Source organism: Erpetoichthys calabaricus, chromosome 12 (assembly GCF_900747795.2).
Source record: "Erpetoichthys calabaricus chromosome 12, fErpCal1.3, whole genome shotgun sequence".
Classification (NCBI taxonomy): domain Eukaryota; kingdom Metazoa; phylum Chordata; class Cladistia; order Polypteriformes; family Polypteridae; genus Erpetoichthys; species Erpetoichthys calabaricus.
In genome coordinates this window covers 125580877-125599898 of record NC_041405.2, presented here as the reverse complement: position 1 = coordinate 125599898, position 19022 = coordinate 125580877, and the positions used below count along the sequence as shown (strand labels likewise).

At 38.4% G+C, this 19022-nt stretch overlaps 1 protein-coding gene across 1 annotated transcript in view; it reads right to left on the bottom strand.

The window, feature by feature from the left end:
- Positions 1–19022, bottom strand: part of f8 (coagulation factor VIII, procoagulant component) — a 127976-nt gene that overhangs the window by 26147 nt on the left and 82807 nt on the right. The window contains exons 14-19 of the mRNA XM_028816098.2: positions 16096–16261; positions 12465–12686; positions 7994–8222; positions 5933–6118; positions 3570–3686; positions 251–322 (exon numbers count right to left, since the gene is read on the bottom strand). Of these exons, the coding sequence (XP_028671931.2) occupies positions 251–322; positions 3570–3686; positions 5933–6118; positions 7994–8222; positions 12465–12686; positions 16096–16261 (992 nt within the window). The remainder of the gene's footprint in view (positions 1–250; positions 323–3569; positions 3687–5932; positions 6119–7993; positions 8223–12464; positions 12687–16095; positions 16262–19022) is intronic.

Genomic DNA, 19022 nt, shown 5'->3' with positions numbered 1-19022 from the left:
ACCTTTTTAATTGTGTCGAGTCTGATCTTTTCACACATTTTATTTGTAAAATAGTCCTTAGAATATACCTTATTACTCACTAAGTTGGGGAATTTTATTTCTCAAGCACTATAGATGGCCCAGTTACATATGACGTCCCATCTTTAAACTTATTATAGTTTTAGTATGAATATCCAATGAGACACATTATACTGTTTATTCAACACAGCTCACACTTTAATTTAAACTAAAGATAAAACAATGATCTTACCATAGTGGCCAGAAGATGTAATTTGTTCATCCTGTATTACTCCTGACATCATTCCAAGTGGTTCTGTGCATTCTGATTAAAAAAAATCATAAGATTTAGAAGTGGCCATACATTCCTCATTTGTTGAACTTGAACTTGAATTTGTTGAACTTCATCATGTAAAGCACTTTGAGCTACATTATTTGTATGAAAATGTGCTATATAAATAAATGTTGTTGTTGTTTTATCATCAAAGGCTGACAGTAACAGGCTCTCCTGATGGAAACCACTTTCCACCACAATGTAACCTCAGTACCAGTTTAGAATCACCAGTGTACATTAAATATGAACCTTTTGGATGCTCACATGAGCATAAAGACAGCGACTGGACCTTGAACTGAATCCTAGTTTGTGGAAGGAAGGGGATGTTCATGAACGACCGGAGGTGGACGTGGAGCAGCACAGTGTCAGCTGCAGCCAGTGCCGGTGCTAGGTTATTTTGTGCCCTAGGCCAAGCTTCTTAGTGTGCCAACCAACTGATCGATAGCTAACCCATGCGGTTGGGTAACCCCTCCCACCTTATGATCTGCAGTACCAGGAATGATATCCCTGCTATTATGAATGTGAATCTCTTACCTGGCTAGTTGGCCAACATCATGGAGGAATGACCTCAAGAAAGAGACATACTGGCCAGGATGCTTGTTAGTCCCCTTCCTGGTATGGCAGTAGCCATACCATATGCACTTTAGGACACGTGATCCACCAGAAGCTAAGCATGTTTGGACCTAGCCAGTACTTGGATGGAAGACCAACAGAGAAAAGCTTGGATTGTTGCTGGAAGAGGTGTTGTTAGGGCCAGCAGTGAACATTTACCCTAGTCATTCTGTCATCCTAATCATCCCCTGTCTCTACCTTGTTTCTCACCCCTCTTCACCTAATAACGAGTGTGTGAGGAGTATACTGGTGCAAAATGGCTGCTGCTGCATCATTCTGGTGGATGCTGCACCTTAGTTGTTGTTGAAGTGGCTCCCTATTCACTATGTAAAGCTCTTTGAGTATTGAGAAAAGCGCTATATACAGTAAATGTAAAGAATTATTATTAAAGAAAGTAGACTCATGGGAGACAGCTTATCCTGTACAGTTTGTTCCCCCATATGTTAGGAAGCAGTGCCCCTGCTGGCAAACCACAGTATGGATTCCTGCAGATCCTGCTGAGTGTTATAGTCCCATAGGGTTGCCCTGTTGGGTTCTATGTGGGCCAGAAGGGGGAACTAGCAAAAGATACTGGAAATGCCTTAATTCAGGAGGACTCCACCTGACTCAGAAGTGCCTCCTAGAGAGAACTGTATGGACATTGGAGGCGCTTCAGAGTCAGGCTTTAAATGTGAGTCCTCCACTTTGTCTGTAAGAGACAGAGCCGTGTAGAAGAAAGTAACACTCGCCTGGGAGAAGTCGAGGACAGGAGAAAAGAGACTTAAAGGGACTGGAAAGTGCGCAAAACTACTGAGAAGACTGTCCTATGTATTTTTGTGAGAAATAGAATACGTATTTGCACTTTAGAAGTGGTCTGTGTAGCTGTGTTTGGAGGTTTGGGGCAATGTGCTCCCCCTGCAGGCCACACTATGCTACTATGGCATCAAGATTAGAAGTTTACAACACCAGACAAAAATAAAATAACTTTGAAGGCTATCATTGGAAATAACCATATTTAAAAATGTAGACAAGCTGCTCTTGTGTGGTAGTTGTAGATTTAGCTGTCTTTGTTGTCTGAATGTGGAGTTCTGTTTAGTAAAACCCAAAGTCACTCCTGTATTCCCCACTATCTTGAAATACTTAGTTATCAAAGAACCACTTAGTAATTGTGGTGGATTGCCGGCTTATTTCTCCGGCCCTCACCCCCAGGCCGCTAGGAGGAGCTCTCCCAGCAGCATGGACATGCCCCGAGTTCCAGCAGGGCCTCATGGACTATGTAGTTTTTATAGACAGCCCTGCTGGATACCTTGGGGGCCACCAGGCGTCGCTATAGGGGGGCTCGTAGGCTCGCATGTGCCCTATAACCCGGGAGTACGTCATGGTCACGTGACAGGAAGAAACGACGTGCTCCCGGGTTGAAGAAAAGGACTGTTTACCCTGACCCGGAAGGGAAAGGGAACTGTGGACTGTTGAACGGGAACACCTCCGGGTCAGGGTGTATAAAAGGACTCTGGGAAGCCCAGTACACTGAGCTGAGCTGGGAGGAAGGGTGGCAAAGTGTCTGGGAGTGTGGAGGATTGATTATTGATTATTATTGTTTGTTATTGAGTATTGTGGAGAGGAGGGTGCTTGGTGCACATTATTATTATATAATAAATAATAATTGGACTTTTATCTGGTGTCTGACGTATGATCCAAGGGTTCAAGGGGTCACGGAGACCTCAAGCTTTCACATAATATACAGTAAATCATATATTCGCTTCTACATTCAGTTATTCAATCTTCATGTCATATATTGTATAACATCTTCAATTGTGTGTGGCACAGCGGTTAATCCTGCTGCCTCATAGCTTTAGAGACTTCAGAGATTCAAATCATATTCCCTTTAACTGTTAATGCGAAGTTAGCACATTTTTACTGTTCCCATGTGAGTTTTCTTCAGGGTATCTCCTTCTTATCCAAGTTTTAAAGATGCAGGTGTTAACTGACAATTGTAGTTTTAGTGGGTCCACAAGTGCAATTGTGTCCCAAGGTGAGCCAAAGTCCCATCCAGATTTAGTGTTCTTGGAAGATAACCAAACAAAAGGTCGAGGGTGAATGGACTGCTTCAAAGTGCTTATTTTCAGTGGTGAAGAAGGGTAATACGTATTTATTATGGTAATTTTTCCACATTGCCATTCAATATTTATATATATATATATATATATATTGTATATATTTATTTCTTATTCAAATGCAGAGTGCGTTATTTTCACAGGGAAAGACGACATATGATTTTTCATTATAAGATAATGAAAATCAATTAATCATTTTGTACTGCCAATTATATACAGTAGTCATCATCTCAAAGCCCTTTAAAAAGTAAGTGAAAACATTACAATACAATTTATATAAACTGTATGGTAGGCATCTTTTAATAAATTAAAGTAATGACAGTTTACTTGTGTCTCAATCTTTGCTTAAAGCACCATGTGTTTCTTCTTCTGTTTGTACTGTGTATGAGTCACTGGAAGAAACAAAGAAGTTGCTTTCCATTTGACTAGTTCTTTGGGCCGCTGTGTCCCACATCATTATTACCCAAGTTTTAATTTAATTCAGACTAATGCCTCATTGTTAAAAAATTTGTATCATCTGGGTTGATACTTACTTGGATTGTAGATTAAAAATTTAGCACGCATCCCTGTGAACTGATGGTTTCCAGTTCTGCATTCTATCAACCAGGAGCCCACCTTTGATGCTGTCATTTCAATTGTTCCAAAAGTACCTAATCATTAAAGAAGATATGGTTATAATATGATTATGAACATTTTTCAGTGAAGCTTTGTACTGTATATAAATTAGGATTTGAACCATATTTAGGAATATTTCAAAATAGTTAATATATGCTAGATACCTTTACCCACATGATATATAAGATCAGGATGCATTACAATTTTTATGGATACAAATACACTACATTGCCAAAAGTATTGGGACGCTTGCCTTTACACACACATGAACTTTAATGACATCCCTTTCTTAATACATAGGCTTTAATATGGAGTAGGCCCACCCTTTGCAGCTATAACAGCATCAACGCTTCTGGGAAGGATTTCCACAAGGTGTAGGAGTGTGTTTATGGGAATTTTTGACCATTCTTCCTGAAGAGCATTTATGAGGTCAGGCACTGATGTTGGACGAGAAAGCCTGGCTCGCTCGTAGTCTCCGCTCTAATTCATCCCAAAGGTGTTCTATCAGGTTGAGGTCAGGGCTGTCCCTATGCAGGCCAGTCAGGTCCTCCACACCAAACTCACTCATCCATTTCTTTATAGACCTTGCTTTGTGCACTGGTGCGCTGTCATGTTGGAATAGAAAGTGGCCATCTCTAAACTGTTCCCAAAAATGGCTCTGTATGCTGAAGCATTAAGAGTTCCTTTCACTGAAACTAAGGGGCAAAGCCCAACCCCTGAAAAACAACCCCACGCCATAATTCCCCCTCCACCAAACTTTACACTTGGCACAATGCAATCAGGCAAGTACCGTTCTCCTGGCATCCTCCAAACCCAGACTTGTCCATCAGATTGCCAGACAGAAAAGTGTGATTTGTCACTCCAAAGGATACGTCTCCACTGCTCTAGAGTCCAGTGGCGGTGTGCTTTACACCACTGCATCTGATTCTTTGCATTGCTCTTGATGATGTAAGGCTTGGATGCAGCTGCTCAGCCATGGAAACACATTTCATGAAGCTCTCTACGCACTGTTCTTCAGCTAATCTGGAGGGCACAAAAAGTTTGGTGGTCTGTAGCCATTGACTCTGCAGAAAGTTGGGGACTTCTGCACACTGTGAGCCTCAGTCATACGCTGTCCCCACTCTGTGATTTTACGTGGCCTACCTCTTTGTGGCTAAGTTGCTGTTGTTCTCAATTGCTTCCACTTAGTTATAATGTCACTAACAGTTGGCTGTGGAATTTTTAGTACCGAGGAAATTTCAAGAATGGACTTATTGCACAGGTGGCATCCTATCACGGTACCACGCATGAATTTACTGAACTCCTGAGAGAGACCCATTCTTTCACAAATGTTTGTAGAAACCATCTGCATGCCTAGGTGCTTGATGTTATACACCTGTGGCCATGGAAGTGATTGGAACACCTGAATTCAATGATTTGGAGGGGGGGTCCCAAAATATTTGGCAATATAGTGTATATGCATAAACTTTAAGTATGCACAGTTCCCTCTATAATTATTCCCCTCTGCTCCACAGTTTAAAATTACAAATCAAACAATTCATATGTGGACATTGCAGGCTTTAATTTAAGGGTATTAGCATACATTTTGGTCACAGCATGTAGAAATGACACTTTTTTATACATAAACCTCACATTTCAGGTCACCATAATTTTTGGAACATATCAATGGTAGGTATATTAAAGCAGTCACGTTTAGTATTTTGTTACATATACCTTACCTGCAAAGAGGGGTAAATCAAGGAATAATGCGACTTTGCCCATAAAATTATGGAGGGCACTATATTTGTTACCTTATTCAAAAGATTAAAAATTCTAGGTTAAACTAAAATGCCTCAGCAACACTACATACTCACAACTTATTAAAGCATGAATTGTTGAGATTTGCACATGTTTTAGACAAAATAGGAGCTTTGCTCTTTTATTTAAAGAAATAAACTATTCTGAAATGCAGAAGACATTTTTGATGATTCTAAACAGTCATTTTTAGACCTGCTGGATTTGTGTTAAGCTATGACTAAAATCTGTCTAACAGTTATGCAGGGTCAGAAATGTACTCATGAGCAAAAATGATAGCTGATGTTATAACCAAGGTGCTAAATACATGAGGTTCTCTGAGATCCAAGAATGCCAAATTAGATCTTTGGACCCCCCAGAAAACCTCAGAATCATAATTCTCATAATACTGATTGACCTGTCAAAAATAATTGTCTATTCTGACTTTCAAAAGTACACTTCTGTAATGTACAAACTATTACATTCAGAATATAGAAAATATATTTACCGGGATATAAGTTGTAGATGCTGGTCCGGTGTTCTTGATCATTTCTTCGAAATGTGAATGTCTGTCCATGGAAGTGTACTGCATGTGCTTCTTTGAAGTTGCCCATACTTAGTAAATGCCAGCGTGTAACTTCGTGCTGAGCAGCTAGCAGACCTGGCAGTGTCTCCGCTGTATAGCCATTGATTGCTATGTAAGGAAGGTAAGATATGGTATGCTTTTATTCAGTTTTGTTATTTAATTATACAGCAAGAAAATTACTGGCTAAATTAAAAAGTTTAATTATACTATGGTGATGATCTGTCCTAGTGGTCAAGTCTGGCCAAAGGTAGTGTGGGAATTAAAAAGGCATAATACTTGGGAAAAGTCATGACTGGAGTCATGCTGGAGGTGAAATCCTCTAGAGGTCAGTATGGACAGTGGGGTTTGACAGGTCCTTATACCTCCTAGCCACTAGGAGTCCAAGGAGTCACATTCTGAGTTTGTGTAGAGGAAAGCAGATAAGCCAGAAATAGTCATAGGTTCCAGGGTTGAGAGATGCCTATCCATAGTATAGGCCATTAGATGGTTACCTAGAGTATGTTATCTTCATAGGATTAACATTCGGCCAGTTCCCGAATTGGTTGGCCGTTTTGCATTTTGGCCACGAGGTGTGGACAAAGTCTGAATTACTAGAAATGACCAGTGTATATGCTACTTTGGCCAGCCATTTCACGAAGTGGCGAGAACTCCCTGGCCAAATTTCAATATGCTGATGTAAGACTGTCCGCTCAAGGTGCACAGATGCTTAAAAAATTTCAGATGCAGATTCAGAAGTGAGTTTTCCATTCTGCACGAGAAACTGCTCACACTGGAATCCATAGGCACAGAAGAAAAATCACTAAGAACTGTCACGTCTTCCCAATCACCAACCAACGGCCAAGGCTACACTCGATGTAACTGCACTACTAAGTATGCAACAAGTCGCTGCTCATGCCTTTTTTCTTTCGACTTTGGCTGATCGCCCCATGCCATTTCGCAAACTGGCTGGCCAAATCCCAAAATCGAGGAAAAGAATGGACATTGGCTGGTCAATTTACAGCGACATTGGCCATTTCCTGATTTGGCCGGACACTTCCCACTTTGGCCGATTTCGGGTTTTGGCTGTAACATATATAATCATACCTATCTTGACAGTAGACATATCCAGAACTGTTACTGTATTAAGGCCCAAAGCAAATTCCCTAGTACCTTTTTTTTAATAAAACACTGTAACATTAAGAAAGTCTAAAAAAAGACAAATTCTACCTATTTGGATGAGCTACAGCTACAGTACAGTATATAAACGTATCAAACCTAGAACTTAACATGTGGCTCAATAAATTCCCTAAATAGTCCAAGGATGCCTCACTTCAATACATTCCTTCTGCTTCTTTATGTAATGACTTGACAGCATACTAATTATAAGTGATACAGAACTTTAGCAACATGTAGAACTGAGTCCACCATGATTACCAAAGCCATTAGCACTTGCTTTCTATGCATGCAGCATCAGTCACAACACTGAAAAGTGCTACATAGGACGATATGAGAAGAGCATACAATATCTGGAAATTTCCCACTCAAACATATGAAGAATATTTTAATTGTATATTGTAAACACCAGAGTCAAATCAAACCGAGATCTAAGGAACACAGTACATCATAGCAAACTACTGGGCTACAATTTCACCCACAAGTTCAACCATTTATGATATGATATGCTTTTAATATATTTGAAAACTGCACGATATTCAAAGGACCTGCTAAACCCATGGAATGGAGTATTAACTCAGAGCATTTTTCAGTATACTTAATAATATATTTCAGGTTGTTAGAATAATTAATGCAGTGGACTGGCACCCTGCCCAGGGTTTGTTTCCTGCCTTGCACCTGTGTTGGCTGGAATTGGCTCCACCAGACCCCCGTGACCCTGTAGTTAGGATATAGCGGGTTGGATAATGGATGGATGGATAGATTAATTAATATGACATAATACTGCTTGAAGCCAATGAAGTTGTATGTTACGCATTATCATTTTCTTACCTGAAAACATATTGTTGGTTTTATAAATCTCATCATTTCTGTTAATCTGACATTGTTTTGGACAGTTTCTTGAAATATTCTCATCCACGTACCAGCTCTTGTTTTCATCAAATACCATGAAGAAGAGTGAGTACTCTTGAATTGATAGCTGACGACCAAAAACTGTACTTAAGGTGCCAGGTTTACAAATCAGCAGGGGCCCAATAAGACCAGAATGAATATCCTTCTCCTAGAAATCAAACAGAACATGGCGTCACATGGACGGTATTATCCATTCCAAGCTGACTGCACAGCTAGAACATTTTATTCACGCCAACTTGTGGTGTACTATATAGTAGTTCTACCATTATCATTTAAGAAAAAAAAACATTTTGTTTATATTCTACAGCATAATGTTTACTGATAAAATCATGTAATAGTTTTGTTAAACGTAAACATTTTCATATTCATTGTTCTGTTAAATGTACATATTTTCATATTCATACCCTTCACAGCAGATTAGACACATGCAGTAATAGGGAGTAATTCTTGAGCCGAGATTCCTCTTTTTGATCATCAGTTGAATACAAAGGCTCTCTGGACTCCAGCAAGTATATGATATTTATTTAACAAAGATGTCTCAGGAGCATGCCATGCAAGATATTAGTCTTGCATTGTAATCAAAGAGATTCTAACAATTTTACAGTATGTGTGGACAAAGCTTTTATAGATATGAATGTACAAGATCATCTTTAGCATATAGCTGAGAACATGCAAATTATAGGCAAGTACATTTACTTAAAAAGGTAAAGGAGGATGATCTAAACATGAATAATGGAATATGTTCTTGTTGCTGAGACTCGAGATCAGAGGCTGCTTCCTAGAGAAGTGTCTGCTTACTTTACAGTAGTTAGACAAAAGTCAGTACAAAGCATCATTGCTGTATTTGTAATCATCTGGCCTCTTTTCAAGGGTAAGTTGAAGCACAGTTGCATCTCTAAGAACAATAGTTGTTTACCTATCACCTTTAGAAAAACCTTATGCTCCTACTAGTCCGAGATCCTAAAGGGTTAGTAAAAGATTTTCTCCAACAGCACCTAACCAAACACACACACACATAGGCCAACTTACAGTTCCCAGGTGCCCAAACCTGCAAATCTTTAGAATGTGAGAAGGAGAAGTGGAGTCCCTTAAGAAAAGCAGGATGGGCTTGTAATCCAGAATATTGGAAATAAATTCAATTAGAATTCAAATCAATTTGTTTTTTTTGTCATTATACCTTACAGTACAATGAACAGTATTTCTTACCAGTCCCAATGGGGGCACAAACGTGTTTTAAACAATAAAGAGTCAAATCATTAAACAGAGCAATGATGACTAAAATAAACATGTAACTGTTCCAAATTGAAAGAAAGAAAGAAAGAAAGAAAGAAAGAAAGAAAGAAAGAAAGAAAGAAAGAAAGAAAGAAAGAAAGAAAGAAAGAAAGAAAGAAAGAAAACGGTGAACATGCATTATACAAGACAAGCAGAAATTAGACAAGAATGGTAAAGTAACAGTGCTAACTCCTGCACCCCCATGTTGCCTAATAATAAGTGGTTGTTTTAAAGTGGGGACGATGGTAATGTTTATTGTATGACTACAGAAAGTTCAAGTAGTCGTTAATTAGTTACACCAACAATCAGATCAACTGGATGATTTTTTTAGAGGAAGTGTGTCACGCATACTGTTTGTAGAGAGAAAAGACAGATATTTCAGGCTGCAATCATGGAAATGTAAAACAGGATAAGAAATCTGATGTGAAGTCTATGCGTATGAGGGATAAACAAAGTTTATTTTACTGGAGAGAGCTGTTGATTTTGGAGGAAAGCAAACAGTGGATTAATAGATTAACAGATGGTGATGTTCAATGTATCCATATTTCATTATGTAAAAACATCACTACTTTTGGTGTTTCATTTATTCATCCATCCATGTACTTTTTAAAATTTACCTTAAAATAAGTCACAGTTATTTGCAGCCTCTATGAAGAGAAACATGGAAGAAAGAAGCTGACAGTTTCTATAATGAATATAATTTCCAATTTCAGAAATGCTGGGACAGTATGGAAAATGCTAATGAAAACAAAAAAAGAGCGATCTGTAAATTCTATTCACCCTGTATTATATTGAAAACACCACAACAGCACATTATTTGATGTTCTACCTCGTTCAAAGGCAACTGAGCGAAAAGACAAACTAGGCGACAGACAACTCGGTGAAAAGACAACTCAGCGACATCCTTTACCAGTTGGGTAATAGTTAGATTCAAAGAGATTTTTTAATGAAATTTTAAATGACAACGTAGGGCGCTGGAAAATCCCCAGAATCACCTGCTTTATGAGAGTCCCAATACATTGAGAGTAAAGATATTCCTTAAACCGTACTCGCAGGTCACCTTTTCTATTCTAAATAATGTTATCATACGATTACAATCAATACAATTTATATAAAGGATTAGCAATTTTGGTTGCAGAAGATAATGTAAGATAGAGTTTGTTCCATCTGCAGAATAAAGTTCATTCGTCAATTATATAAATTTATTTTCAACATTTTAAATCACGTTGTCATTTAAATATAATTAAAAAATCTCTTTGAACCTAACTATTGCCTAACTGGTAAAGGATGTCGGCAAGTTGTATTTCACCAAGTTGTTTCTTCGCTGAGTTGTCTTTTCGCCGAGTTGTCTGTTGCCCAGTTGCCACCGAACCATTTTACCTTGTGAACTGAATTGATTTTTTGAAAATGTATACTTGTATCAAATCTGATGACTGCAACATGCTGGCATGGTGAAGTGTTTCCCACTGTGTAATATCACCATCTATTTTATTAGCATTTATTAAGCATTTGGGCACTGATAACACAAGAAGGTTATGATTAGCGGGTGGATTTCCCCCCCATTCATCCATTATGCAGGTCTTTACCTGTGTGATTGTATGTGGCCTTTGTTGCTATATTTTGCTTTTCATAATGTGCCACACACATTCTCAATTCAGAGGCAGGTTAGGATTACAGGCAGGGCAGTCTCATACCCACACTCTCTGCTTCTGCAGCCATGCACTTGTAATCCAGGCAGAATGTGGTTTGCTGTTGCCCTCCTGGAAAATGCAAGGTTGTCCTTGGAAAAGATGGTGTGTAGTTGACACCATATGTCGTTCAAATCTTTAAGCATTAATGGTGCCCTCACAGATGTGCAGGTTAGCCATGCCATGTGCTCTGTCACACAGCCATACCATGCCAGACACTGGCTTTTGGACCCGACACTAATAAAAGCTTGGATGGTCCTTTTCCTATTTGGATCAGAGAACACAAAAGCTGTTTTTTTTTCCAAAAACTATTTGAAATGTTAACTAATTGGATCACAAAACAAAATCCCACTATGTTACTTTCTGTCTTGGATGAGACTGATGCCAGAGGAGTTGGCAGTGCTTCCGGGCTGTGATATTATATGGCTTCTACAAGCCTTAACGTGCATCTGTAGATGCAGCGGTGAATGGTGTTGATTGACAAAAATTTACTGAAGTATCCCCTAGTATCCCCTAGCCCATTTCATCGTATTCATTACAGCTGCACGACAGATTTTAAGACAGTGGTGTGTTTTTTGGTTTTCCCCTTTACACACAGATTTGATCAGATTCCTCGAATTCTTTAATTATATTGTGCACTGTACAGGGTGAAATGCCACAAATCCTACTGATCTGTCTTTTGGGAATGGTGTGCTCAGAGTGCGCGGTTATTCGAAGATACATCTGATGGCAAATTGGCAAGCCTTGACTCATCTTTGCTCTTGACAGACTAAGCCTTTTTGGAGGCTTCACACATACTATAACAGCACCTGTTTTACATAACTTTGTTATTTTAACTTGTCACATCATTTTTAATGCTATACTACTCCATCCCAACTTTTTTTTGTAACAAGTTACAGGCATCAGTTTCAAAATAAATGTGAATCTTCAAAAAAAGGCTGTGTATTAGGTAAAGCAGTCTTTATACTGTTTTTATCTGAATACAAGTAAAGTCAAAGTTAATATACAAATCAAAGTTGTTGTTTTCATTAGCATTTTCCATACTGTCACAACTTTTTTGGAATAGGTGGTGTAGTTGTTCAGAATTTGCTAGTTATTATTCCATACATAGGTTCCACAGTAACATTTTTATTAGTTTAGTTAGTTTCAGTTTTATGTATTATTAACATGTTTAAATTGAACTCATACTTTACATTAAGAAAATACACGTATTTCTGAGTAAGTGTGTTCTTTTTTTTAATTTATATTGAAAAGATAAACCCACGCTTTTGTGTCCTGGACTGCTAGTTTAGTCTCGGCTAAGATTAATTGTTGGATATTATCGTGTGTTTTAAGTTGACATGAAGATACTCCATAGTAAAAAATTAAAGAATTTGTTTTAATTGAACTTTCATGAAACACAATTATATGTTTAGAGATACAATACCTACTGTGTTTAGATTGGAATAATAAGCCCACGTCTTGCAGTCAAATTCCTTGTTAGTGGGGCCTTCCCGCTTTGTGACTTTCCAGCTGTACTTCCGGGTCTCATTTGGCTGCACAGCTTCTGAAGCTTCTTTACTTGCCTCATATATATGACTGTTTTGGACTTTGTCATATACTCCATGAAGGTGGAAGGAGTATGGCCTGGATGCAAGATTCCTGAATATAACCTTGGAAAAAAAAAGCAAAAAAAGCTTTTATTCAAATTAAGTATTCTGTATATAAATCATATTTGATTATAATAAAATGTATAATTTAATCTTCAGTATCAAACACAAAACATATTGTTACTTGTTCTCTTTGAAATGCAGAAAATGAATTGATGTTGTGGATGGCATGGTGGTATAGTGGTTAGTCTTACTGTTTAACATCTCCATGAGACTCATATGGAACCTTGGTGTGGTCAATGTGCAGAGTTTTCTCCACTCCAGGTACTCAAGTTTTCCTTCAATACCCTAAATGTATATGTACTTGTACTTGACTTTAAATTGGTGCAGTATGGATTGGTGTGGGGGCATGCATGAAGGTTGAGTGTGTTGGATTGGTGGTCCATTCAGGCCAGGCTCAGAGTTTGTTGCCAGATCATCATGACCATACATTTTTGTGCAGAGGATTCTGTTTAGTGTCTACATTTTAGATGGTTCATTTTTTCGGAATTTAACGTTCGTAAGTGCTTCCTTTTTCATAACTAATAGCCAATTAATAAAGAATACACAAGGTATTCAACAGCATGTTAGCTAACTTAAAACCACTTCCACCGTCATGACCTAACCTAACATAACCTAACATTCTCAAAATCCTTTAATTCAATTCAGAGTCGCAGAGGTTTGGAGGCTAAACTGGCAATGTTGACTGCAAAGCAGAACCAGCTTGATCCTAAAATATTTACAAAAACATAAATGATTATAAAAATCCAAGGGATTCAGAGGTGCTAATCTATTTATCTCTATAAAACCATTTTACTGATTTTCTTAGCAAATATATATATACATATGAATGTCTAAAACAGCAGAATGATGGTAAAAGATCATCATTATCCATAAGATTTATTATCTACTGACAAAATCAGCTAGAATGTAAGAGTATAGTCACTGAGGTCTTTCAGAGCCAGGGCTGTTCATATATGGAGAACAACTGCCAGTTCACATGTCTGCAGTAATATATTGTTATGCAAGTGCATCAGAGGGTCACCTTCTGGGCTTGTCAGAAGTAAGCAATACCACCCCAGGAAGTCAGGAGAAGTGATCGCTGACTCTTCTGGATTTTTTTCCACCCACAGCTCTGAAAAAACCCCATTGAGGGCACCTGACTACACCCATTCTGCTCCATGAGCTATAAAAGTACAGCGCTGCCAGAAGGAGGCATCTCACTTGGGAGATGAGCCACCTGAGTTACGGAGCTCTGACCCTGAAGCCTGACCACTCTTTAGAACCAGTTAACTGCAGCTTAAGGCTACACTGTGCTTTTGTTTTCTTGTTGTGTCATTGTCCTCCTGTTAATTTGAGCAAACGTATTATTCTGAATAAACAGGTTGTCCCGGTTGGCACCCCAACATTTCATCTTGATTCCTGTCTTACCTTTGTCCGATGACAAAATACAGATCATGATACCAGAGAGTAGTAATGTGTTTCGTGCCAAATGGGCATTCAAATAAAAAAAATTCTGTACTAAGTGTACACAAGAATGGATTTGAACTTGATAAGCTTTAGTTTGTGCTACAAGAAAGCAAATGTGAAATATCCTTTAAAAGGTTACCTCTGCACATGAAGGGTACAAACATAGTGTATTTGTTATACAGCAGCTTGACTAGAATAAGTGCAGGTGCCCAATATGAGATCAACACTGTGTTCTTTAGTACTTTATTGTATCACCAATGGTTAATAATGCACACACAACAGATATTCTCATTCAACTGAAGTTCTCAAAGTTTGTTAGTTCAAAGGACTGGCAAAAGCAAGTTAATTCCTGCCAGCAGCATCATCTTAAAGTAGGTGAACTGAAGCCAATAGGCCAACAACTAAAAAAAAAAACAACCAAAAAAAACACACACACATACACAAAATTATGTTGACATCATGACAAATAACAGTCAGTACATTGGCAGGGCAAAATTGGTGCAAGGGGTCAAACAAAGACAAGGATCCAAGGACATGACATGCTAGAATACAAATCAAACAATTCAAACATGATTAATTTGCACATTGCAGACTTTAATGTAAGGGTATTTGCCTACATTTTGGTCATAGCATGTAGAGCACTTTATATACTGTATATGGTCCCACCATTTAAGGACACCATAATGATTGGCATCACAGGTGTTTGCGATTGCTCAGGTGTGTTTCAGTGCTTCATTAATGCTGGCATACGATTCCTAAGCCCGCTTCTAATATTTGAACTCTGTGGTTGCCATTGATCAACATGAGGACAAGAGCCGTGCCAATGAAAGTCAAAGAAACCATTATGAGGCTGAAAGCAAAAATAAAACCATCAGAGATGTTGATACAACTTTAGGATTATGTAAATCAACTGTCAGGAAAATCATTAAAAAGAAAGAATGCACTGATGAGCTTAGAAATCGTAATCGGAACTGGTAGGCCAAGGAAGATCTCCACTGCTGATGACAGAAGAATCCTCACTATGGTAAAGATAAAGTCCCAAGCGCCAATCTGGCAGATCAGACACAGTCTTCAGGAGGCTTCATTAACTTTCATTGTCACAGATCTTGTCCTCATGTTGAACAATAGCAACTACAGACGCCAAAGAGCAGAAGCAAGCCAAGTTATCATATTCCTGCAGTAATGAAGCACTGAAACACACCTAGGTAATCATAAACACTTGTGATGCCAAATGTCCGAAACCTGAAATGAGGGTCCATGTAGAAAAAGTATTGTCATTTGTACACAGTGTGGCCGAAATGTATGCAAATACCCTTAAATGAACAATTCTAATGTGCAATTTAATCCCTTCTGAATTTTGATTTTCATACAATTAATCCTTGAGGAGAAATTGTGTTTTGCATGACCCTTTTTTAGAGGTCAGAGTACAGGGTCAGCCATCGTACAGAACCCTGTAGCCACTTTCAGGTTAAGGGCTGAATGGAGTAGAATCCCTTCTGGCAATAACAGGATTTGAACTGGCAAGCTTCCATATACCAGCACAGATCCTCAGCCTCAGAGCCACCATAAACCTCATCACACCAACTCAGTCCAAACGTTTGATTGTAATTTTAAACTGTGGAGTAGAGGGGTAGATCAAGTCAATGGGCACTATAATCAGATTAACATTTAACTAAATATTGCACTGTATTTAGAAACGAGTCAGCAGATATGGAGCACCATTATGGCCTTCTCAGACAACACCTTCATACAGAGCGGCAAGCTGGCATCATAGTTTTCTACTGAAAAGTGAATATCAAAGACAAAAAAAATTATTTTAGTAAATAACACCAATATATTTTTGATTAATGGTTAATCTGAAACTAAATTAGAGATACAATCCATTAGAATACAAAGGAAAATAAAAAGTAGCAAAATTTTCAATGAGTATACAAGGGAATCATAGAACAGAATCCATACTTACTACAATAAAATCGTTAATTTCAGCCCTTATAACTGGTCCAAGGATTCCCAGGTGTTCTTCCATCTCACCTCGAACAGCCATATTTGTAAATTCACTATCAAGATACTCTCTGAAAATTACTTTTTTATACTCAGGGAAAGACTTCTGCCATTCATTTTTTTTACTTCTATGAGAGAAAACATGATGGGAGAAAGTAACATAAATGACAAGCGTCTTCAAAAGTTTCCAACAAGCGCTTTTAAAGCTGTACTATATCAAGTATGCTGCTTTAATTTTTGTTTCTCTTAACTGTACATATAAGAAGGCCATGTAGAAAAGAAGACAGTTACATTGATAGACAGGCTCACCCAGTTAAATACTAGAAAGGATGAAAATGCTTTGAATGCTCTGTAATGATTATTGAAATGTTAGCAAGACAGTTTAGAGAGCTGAACCAAGAAGCACACATACAATTAGTAAATAACACTACAAAAAAGGTAGGGGGAGAAAATGGGGGCCTAGTGGTTGTTGTGGCCTCACACCTCCAGGCACATGACTTGGATATGTTGCCTGGTATCTTTATGTGTGCAAATTATTCGTTCTCTTCATGTCCAAATAGGTTATGAGTTCCTCCTACATAAAAATGACCGACGTTTAAGGTAACTGGTACCTCAAAATGAGCTTTAAGGGTGTGTATGTGTGTTCCGCGATCGATAGATTGCTCTCTGTTAATTTACATTGAAATGTTTATTTTATAATGTTTTTTCTCACAATTTATTCTATTCATAAAAATAAAACATGGATTCCTACTAATAAAATATGTGAAGTAAACATTTCACTTTGGAAAGACCAAGCAACCTTTTGCTCAGCATTTTTTAAAATTCCTTCTAGGAAAAGTTCATACACTTCCAGGCCAGTCATCCTGAGTCTACCCCAGGTCTTTTTCAGTGGGTCATGCCTGGTAAACCTGCTAATAGAGGCATTTTAACTACAACCCAAACCTGCATGCACCTCAACTAGCTTTGCTCAAACCAGGGAAGCAGTGGTTCTACTTTGAGGCCCTCCAATATTGCTAAAGTACTCACTCTGTCACCAAGAGTGAGCTCAACATCGTTGCACAGGAACCTCATTTCAGCCATTTGTAGTCACAATCAAATTCTTTTAATCCCTACCAAGAGCTTGTGACCATTTTGTACTTGAGGATAGGAATGTAGTTTGAATACTCAAGTAAAAGGTTCATCTTAGGAGTTAGCTCCCGCTTTACCACTTTGTTCCGTACAATATCGGCAAAATTTCTGTCACAACATTATATCACTGATCTTTCTCATATACCCAATCACTTGGCCCCTTTCTTTTGCACATATTATATAAACTTAAATGAACTTCTCCACAAACTCCTGAACCTGTGAAAGTGGGTCAGTCTTTACCTGAATAGTTCTCATTTTTGTTCAGAAAAGGACCATGACCTCATATTTGGGTGTTTTAAATTTCCAAATGCACCTGCTCCAGTGCACACCATCGATTGCATTATGGTAGGACAGAGATGCAACCCTTAGGCTCTCAAACTGGATACTCTGTGAACGAACAGGGTGATTGGAGCAAACTGTTCTGTGCCCCTCTGTAAAAATGGGAACCCTCGAGTCAGTTTGAGAGTCCTGAGGTACAGTCTCTGCATTCCACACAGCTGACCAAACATCCCTGCAATAACCAACCTACCGTTGTAGCCCTGCCACTATGAAGCTTTTTAATTACTGCACTGACCTCTGCCAGACACTAATTCCCAACCAGTGCTAGTGTAACTAACTCCTCAAAGCAGGGTCTGTTTACTTGTTACTCAAACTTTAATAAAATATGAGGTCAGCATTACCACACCTGTGCTGAGAAGACCATTTTTGGCCTGCCACTAGCTGTTAGTCAAATCTGGAGAACATTTTAAAGAAGGTCTGTACCTGCAACCAGACAAGTTTCCCTTACCAGTGATATCCACCAACAGTTTGTAGGATTGCCATCATAGGCCCCAACGTGCTTCTAACCAGAACAACTTGTAACTGCCTTCACTAAGGATTTGCACAGAGTCCATTCAAACTCAACGTCTCTGACCTCTAATTAGATTCAGGAGAAACTATCCTTGAATCAAACATCTAGATTGATATTAAAATCTCAGAGGGAGGTAAAGCACTTTATCATTCTACTTCCCAGCTTCACTCACAGCTTACTGAACAAATGTCCGGATCACTAATGCCTTTTATTAATCCGCACTTTCATCAAAACTTAACTCTTATAACTGCCTCAGCTAAAGTAGTGTATTCTGTGAACTGTATACTATAGTGACATTATTAAGGCCCCTAAACTTCTGCTAAATATACACAACTTACTGTTCAAGGGATTTTGAAAATCTATTTAAATGAATTTAAGTATTATTTTAGAAGAAACAGCCTAAAAAGAAAGGGGTCCATGTAAATTCACTGTAAAGCTGTAAGCTCCCCTCCTAAGTAATTTTTGATACTAATGAGTAGCAGCAGAGATGTAGTTTTGATTTCATTTTCACAGTAATAGTTTTCTTTAACTTCTTTAAGTAGATTGTACTACAATGATCTGTCTTTCTAACATTCCTAGAAATGAGTATTTATGATAGCGTTAATAAATTACTTCTGTTACAGCAGATTAGGGCTCTGGTGGTCTACAGCCTATACCAGTAGCTTCAGGTACAAGACAGGAAACCACCACAGGTCCATCAAAGTGAACATTCATACATAAGCACTTGACTTAATGTGCATGTATGTTTTTAGTATTTGGCAGGAAAACAAAAGAACTGAGCAAAAAAACATGAAGACATAGCTTTCTGTGCAGACTCCACACAGACAGTGGCCATATTGGTATTCGAAACCAGGACTCTAAAGCTCGGAAGTAGAGGTGCTAAACAATGTGCCTCTTTGATAGTCAAGCCT